The 7,464-nt window shown below is 40.5% G+C and overlaps 1 protein-coding gene across 2 annotated transcripts in view; it reads left to right on the forward strand.

The window, feature by feature from the left end:
• SUZ12 (SUZ12 polycomb repressive complex 2 subunit) overlaps positions 1-7,464 on the forward strand; it is a 70,161-nt gene that overhangs the window by 26,293 nt on the left and 36,404 nt on the right. For both annotated transcript variants that reach the window (XM_017542063.2, XM_017542064.2), the window contains one exon: positions 5,748-5,797. In XM_017542063.2, the coding sequence (XP_017397552.1) occupies positions 5,748-5,797 (50 nt within the window). The remainder of the gene's footprint in view (positions 1-5,747; positions 5,798-7,464) is intronic.

Below are 7,464 nucleotides of genomic sequence, written 5' to 3' on the forward strand. Positions count from 1 at the left end.
TTTTAGTAGAGACAGGGTTTTACCATGTTGGCCAGGCTGGTCTAAAACTCCTGACCTCAAGTGATCGACCCACCTCGGCTTCCTAAAGTGCTAGGGTTACAGATGCGAGTCACCATGTGTGGCCCTAATGTTGCCTTTTAAAATTGGTTAATTGAGGCCGGGCTCGGTGGCTCAAGCCTGTAATTCCAGCACTTTGGGAGGCCGATGTGGGTGGATCACCTGAGGTCAGGAGTTCAAGACCAGCCTGGCCATTATGGTGAAACTCCATCTTAAAAATAAAATAAAATAAAAAAAGAAGAAAAAATAAAATTGGTTAATTGAAATTTAGAATTGTTTCTCATAGAGAAATAATACTATAATAATAATGGCTGGTTGGCTGGGTGTGGTGGCTCACACCTGTAATTCTAGCACTTCAGGAGGCCGAGGCAGATGGATCACCTGATGTCAAGAATTTGAGACCAGCCTGACCAACGTGGTGAAACCTTGTCTCTACTAAAAACTCAAAAATTAGGCTTGGTGGTAGGTTCCTGTAATCCGAGCTACTCAGAGGCTGAGGCAGGAGAATTGCTTGAACCCAGATGTCCGTTGCAGTAAGCTGAGAAGAGTGCCAATGCACTCTAGCCTGGGTGACAGAGTGAGACTCCCAAAAAAAAGGCTGGTTTTATAGGCTTTCCTGTATAAGGCATAATGTACCATTTAAAACTGTGTCTCAAATCATCTGTTGTGAAGGATCATTTTGTTTGCTTCTTTGTTTTTAATTTTCAGTGCTTTGTTATTCTTGAGTTGTGGAATGGTAACATTTTTCCTAATGGCCTTAGTTTGTAGACCACATTTAGAGTAACACTGATTTAAAATACTGTCTGGGGCAAATAAATGTAAGATCTTTCTGGCATATCAGAGTTACTTCTCAGAAAAATATATAAATAATACTAATAGTACTGCAATGTAATCGGCCATGATTCCTGACTTTTAAATGTTTTATTACTCTAGGAGGACATTATCTTATGAAAAAAAGTTTGTTGGGTAACTTTCTGTAAGACACTGCTTGGTGCTAGGGACACCAATATAGTAAAAAGATATATATGGAAAAATAGTGACTAAAAAGCGATAAATAGGAGTGCTTATAAAGGGGTGAAGTGATCATTTAGCTCTTGATTGGTTGGGTTTAAACTCTTTGTAGAAGAGGGTGATAGTATTTTGCTGGATACTTCATTATTTTATGCAAGCCTGCCCGAGCACAGAGTGGCTCATGCCTATAATCGCCGTACTTTTCGAGGCTGAGGTGGGGAGATCACTTCAGCCCAGGAGTTCAATACCAGCCTGGGCACCATGGCGAGACCCAGTTTCTAAAAGAAAAAAAAAATTGAATTAAAACCTTAAACAGCCCGGGACAGTGCCTCACACCTGTAATCCCAGCACTTTGGAAGGCTGAGGCAGGTGAATCATTTGAGCTCAGAAGTTTGAGATCAGCTTGGACAACATGGCAAAACCCTTACTCTACAAAACATACAAAAAAAATTAACCAGGTGTGATGGAGCATGCCTGTAGTCCCAGCTACTCTGGGAAGCTGAGGTGGGAAGACTGCTTGAGCCTGGAAATTGGAGGTTGTAGTGAGCTGATGGTGTGCCACTGCACACCAACCTGGGTGACACAATGAGACCTTGTCTCAAAGCAAAAAGCAAAATCTTAAGCCTCACACTCTTTGAGGGAGAAAATATCCGTATTTTATACATTTTATAGATAATAGACCACAGTGAATAAGTGGAGCTAGAATTCAAACTTGGATTTTCTGACTCTATAAATTGTATTTTCCAGCCGGGCGCGGTGGCTCAAGCCTGTAATCCCAGCACTTTGGGAGGCCGAGGCGGGTGGATCACGAGGTCAACGGATCGAGACCATCCTGGTCAACATGGTGAAACCCCGTCTCTACTAAAAATACAAAAAATTAGCTGGGCATGGTGGCGCGTGCCTATAATCCCAGCTACTCGGGAGGCTGAGGCAGGAGAATTGCCTGAACCCAGGAGACGGAGGTTGCGGTGAGCCGAGATCGCGCCATTGCACTCCAGCCTGGGTAACAAGAGTGAGACTCCGTCTCAAAAAATATATATATATAAATAAATAAATTGTATTTTCATATGTAAGGCTTTCATAGAGAGAACAAGAAATGGGAAGCATTTTGGCAGTTAGACAAAAGATTTGGTAGTTGGGGACTAAGTAGATATGCAGAAAGACATGATAGATAAAAAGTGGATTTTTTTTTTTTTTTTTGAGACAGAGTTTCGCTCTTGTTACCCAGGCTGGAGTGCAATGGCGCGATCTCAGCTCACCGCAACCTCCGCCTCCTGGGTTCAGGCAATTCTCCTGCCTCAACCTCCTGAGTAGCTGGGATTACAGGCATGCGCCACCATGCCCAGCTAATGTTTTTTGCATTTTTAGTAGAGACGGGGTTTCACCATGTTGACCAGGATGGTCTCGATCTCTTGACCTCGTGATCCACCCACCTCGGCCTCCCAAAGTGGTGGGATTACAGGCTTGAGCCACCGTGCCTGGCCAAAAAGTGGATTCTTAAGAAAATTAATCTGGTCTTAATATGTAGGTTTAATTGAAGCAACTAAGAGTAGGATAGATTTGTTGTGGCTAATAGATTGTCTTCTATTGTAGAATGTTGTTCTTATCTTTCACTTGTGTTTTGGCTTTTAGCTAATTCTACTGTGTAAGGTAGTATTTATGGAAATTTTTCTGGGAAAATACTAGCTGTCTTTTAGTAAAATAGCATGTAGAAAGTATCTGATTCATGTCAGAAAGTAATGTAAAAATGTTTACAATATATGAATTGCTTATACAGAATAGGTTTTTAAGACTCCCATTATATACGATTTTTGTTGATATTTAAGTTATGGTTGTTGTTCTTAGTTTTTTCTCATTTTTATGCCTTCTAACTCTGTTGTGACCCTTATTTTCTACTCTTCCATAATAATTTTGTCCTCTACTGAAAGCCTAGGATACTTTTTTTTTTTTTTTTTTTTGCAGGATGGAGTGCAGTGGTGTGATCTTGGTTTACTGCAACCTCTGCCTCCTGGGCTCAAGTGATTCTTCTGCCTTAGCCTCCCAAGTATCTGGGACTACAAGCAGATGCCACCACTCCTGGCTAAGTTTTGTATTTTTAGTAGAGACAGGGTTTCATCATGTTGGCCAGGCTGGTGTTGAATCTGACCTCAAGTGATCCTCCTGCCTTGGCCTCCCAAAGTGCTGGGATTATAGGCGTGAGCCCCTGCACCTGGCCTCCTAGCATACTTTCTGTACTACTGTTCTAGAAATGCCCCTAAAAACCCCCACCCTGTAGTTTTTTAGCAGGCAGTTCCATGGCCTGCTTAACTAAGTAGCTATATTCCCCCCCATCTTCCATGGAAATATCTTACTTACTTGCCTCTTATTTTTCTATCTTAGAAAAAGAGGAGTACAGCTGGGTACGGTGGCTCTCTCACATTATTGGTTAATTCCAGCACTTTGGGAGGCTGAGGCAGGTGTATCATCTGAGGTCAGGAGTTTGAGACCAGCCTGACCAACATGGTGAAACCCCATCTTTTCTAAAAATACAAAAAAATTGGCCAGGCATGGTGGCTTATGCCTGTAATCCCAGCACTTTGGAGGCCGAGGCAGGTGGATCAACGACTTTAGGAGTTCGAGATCAGCCTGACCAACATAGAGAAACCCCATCTCTACTGAAACAAACTTAGCTGGGCTTGGTGGCGCATGCCTGTAATCCCAGCTACTCTGTAGGCTGAGGGAGGAGAATCGCTTGAACCGAGGAGGCGGAGGTTGTGGTGAGCCCTCGCGCCATTCCACTCCAGCCTGGGCAACAAGAGCAAAGCTCCATCTCAGGAAAAAAAAAAAAAAAATTAGCCGGGCGTGGTGGTGCATCCCTGTAATCCCAGTTGCCTCAGGAGGCTGAGACAGGAGAATCACTTGAACCCAGGAGGCGGAGTTTACAGTGAGCTGAGATTATACCATTGCACTCCACCCTGGGTGGCAAGAGTGAAACACTGTCTCAAGAAATAGAAAAAAGAAAAGAGGACTCCTAGTCAGATTTACAAGACTAACCTCTTCATAATATGACCTATTTCTAGTCATTACTTGCTCCTTAGTACTCTCTTGCCTCAGTGGCTTTCTATAACTGTTCCCATCTTATTATAAAACTGCCTAGATTGGCTGGGCCCCCGTGGCTCACGCCTGTAATCCCAGCACTTTGGGAGGCCAAGGCGGGTGGATCTTGAGGTCAGGAGTTCGAGAGCAGCCTGACCAACATGGTGAAACCCCATCTCTCCTAAAAATACTAAATACTGATAATTAATTAACACTACTGAAATACAAAATATTAAATCTACTAAAAAGACAAAAATTAGCCAAGTATAGTGGCACGCCTGTAGTCACAGCTACTTTGGAGGCTGAGGCCGGAGAATTGCTTGAACCCAGGAGACGGAGGTTCCAGTGAGCCAAGATTGTGCCACTGCACTCCAGTCTGGGCGACAGAGCACGGAGGTTCCAGTGAGCCAAGATTGTGCCACTGCACTCCAGTCTGGGCGACAGAGCAAGACTCCGTCTCAAAAAAAAAAAAAAAAAAAAAAGCGTAGATTGTCACCATCATTTAAAAAAATACTTTTATACTCTTTGTGAGTCCTTAGTGCCCAGCAACTGTTTACTTTTGATAGTAAATGTCTTAAGTAAGGGATAAGTACTGCTTTCCTTTCCTCACCATCTGTTCTGTATAGGTCTCCGTAATCTGGTGTCTGTGCATGTCACACTATGGAAACCGGTCTGGAAAGTTATGAATGTCTCCTGATCAACAGCTGTATTCTCTTTTGCAGTTTAAAGCTTTTGCTACAAAAGCTTATTGATGTTTCTGTTTATTTTATCCCATCCTTATACTTTTTCTATTGTTAATAGATATTTGTGAAAACAGAAGGACCACTAGTTCTAGTTCATGCTTTTTTTTTTTTTTTTTTTTTTAATTTTTAATTAAGTTGGGGTTTTTTTTTTTTTTTTTTTTTTTTTTTTTTTTTTTTTTTTTTTTTTTTTTTTTTTTTTAAACTTTTCCATAGCTTCTAAAACTAACAGTGAAAATGATATACTGAAACAGTAAATTATTGATCTATACAGATTTGTAATTGTGTATTTTATTACTGTTTGAAGTATAAAGTAATGGTTCTATATCATTTTTAGGAAGGTTGAATTTCCATTGCTTCAAAATATTCAAATTTTTTTGCATGGATTTAGCTCCCCTTTTCAAAATTTCCTATTGATGAAGTCATTGACTAAACTGCCATTAAAACAAACCAAAAAAAAATGAAAAAAAAAAAAAAAAAAAAACACCTAAAATTTCTTTTGAAAGGTGGAAAGGGATACCTGCTGTCATTTTACAGGCAGAACACTAAAACACAGTAAATTACTGGCCTCTTACTTGGTGGTTTGTTATTTTTTTTCTGCCTTGCTCTGGTGTTTTTGTTTTTAGTTTTTGTGAGTTGTAATTTGTTTATTTTTGTTAGGTGTATAGACACACTATTTTGGATGTCATATTTAACAGGGAAAGCATAGAGTCATGGGCCTGAATCCCTATCATGTATGAAGAAATCAAATACTTATAAGTTAGCTGAAGTAACTTCGATTTCAATGTTATATTTTAAAGTCTAGGTTATTTTATTAAAAAGCATTAAAATGATAAATATTTTCCTTTTTTTTTTTTTTTTTAGCTTGTCAGCTCATTTGCAGCTTACGTTTACTGGCTTCTTCCACAAAAATGGTATGTACTTAAAAGTAAATACAGTGGCATTTTAACAGCAAAATGCCTTTGTGAAAAAATAAAGTAGGGCTTCTGAGTGTAAATTTACAAAATTATGTTTAATGGAAAAGATGTGGATTCTGATGTTTTTGAGCTTTAACTTTTAAAGGCTACTGATGAAAATTTTAACATTGTCTTAGAACTGCAATAGGTAAAGATTCTCTTCAGTAGAACCCTTTCTGCATAAACATTTTGAATTAATGCTGTTGTATCATGTTTAAAAAAGAAAACACAGTAAAACAACTGAAATAAGCACTATTACCCATGGCATGTTAATATTTTAGATATTATTCAAAGGAAATTATATAGTGTATTACTCCAATAAAAGCTCAAAGCATGCTGGAAAAGAGTTGTTTTAGAAATGGAAAAATACTTAAATCAGCTTGTCCATCATAAGTCTATATACTGTATATCCTTTTATTCTCATGCAATAGAATAAAACCATTATTAGAAACATGCCAGGTTGGTTATTTTGGTATTGTTTAGTAAGAAACAAAGATTAAAAAATGAGGCCTGGTGTGGTGGCTCATGTTTGTAATCTTAGCACTTTGCAAGGCTGAGGTGGGAAGATGAGGCCAGGAATGCAAGACCAGCCTGGGCATCACAGACCCCATCTCTACAAAAATACAAAAATTAGCTGGGTATGGTGGCATGTACTGTAGTTCTAGGTACTTGGAAGTCCAAAATGGCAGGATTGCATAAGCCCAGGAATTTCAGTGAGCTATGGTCGCACAACTGTACTCCAGGCGGGGCAACAGAGTGAGAGACCCTGTCTCAAAAAAATACCAAACATTAGACTGCGTATGGTGGCTTGCAGCTATAACATCAACACCTTGGGTGGCTGAGATGGAAGGAATGCTTGAGACTAGCCTGAGCAACATAGGGAGACCCTATCTGTACGAAGTTAAAAAAAAAGATTGACTGGGCACTGTGGCACATGCCTATAGTCCCAGCTATTCTGTAGTCTCAGCTACTCAGGAGGCTGAGCCAGGAGGATTGCTTGAGTCTTGAAGGTCGAGGCTGCAGTGAGCCAAGATCATACCACTATACTCTGGCCTGGGTGACAGAGTGAGACCCTGTCTAAAAAAGACAAAAAACCTTACCAATTGTCAAGCTGCTCTAATATAACCATTTTTAAAAATTAGTCTTTGGGTATTTTTCTTGTTGTTGTTTTGTTTTGAGACAGGGTCTTGGTCTGTTGCCCAGGCTGGAGTGCAGTGGTGTAATCAACTCCTGGGATCAAACGATCTCTTGCCTCAGCCTCCTGAGTAACTGGGACTACAGGTGTTGCCACCATGCCTGGTAATTTTTAAGACATTTTTTTGTGAAGATGGAAACTTAACTACGTTTCCCAGGCTGGTCTCAAACTCCTGGTCTCAAATGACCCTGTCACCTCAGTCTCCCAGAGTGCTGGGTTTATAGGTGTGAGCCACTGTGATTGGTTGAAATAATTTCTATTGGCTGGGCGCGGTGGCTCACGCCTATATTCCCAGCACTTTGGGAGGCCAAGGCGGGTGGATCACGAGGTCAAGAGATCGAGACCATCCTGGTCAACAAGGTGAAACCCCGTCTCTACTAAAAATACAAAAATTAGCTGGGCATGATGGTGCGTGCCTATAGTCCCAGCT

The sequence above is a fragment of the Cebus imitator genome, unplaced genomic scaffold (genome assembly GCF_001604975.1).
Source record: "Cebus imitator isolate Cc_AM_T3 unplaced genomic scaffold, Cebus_imitator-1.0 Scaffold140, whole genome shotgun sequence".
Lineage (NCBI taxonomy): Eukaryota > Metazoa > Chordata > Mammalia > Primates > Cebidae > Cebus > Cebus imitator.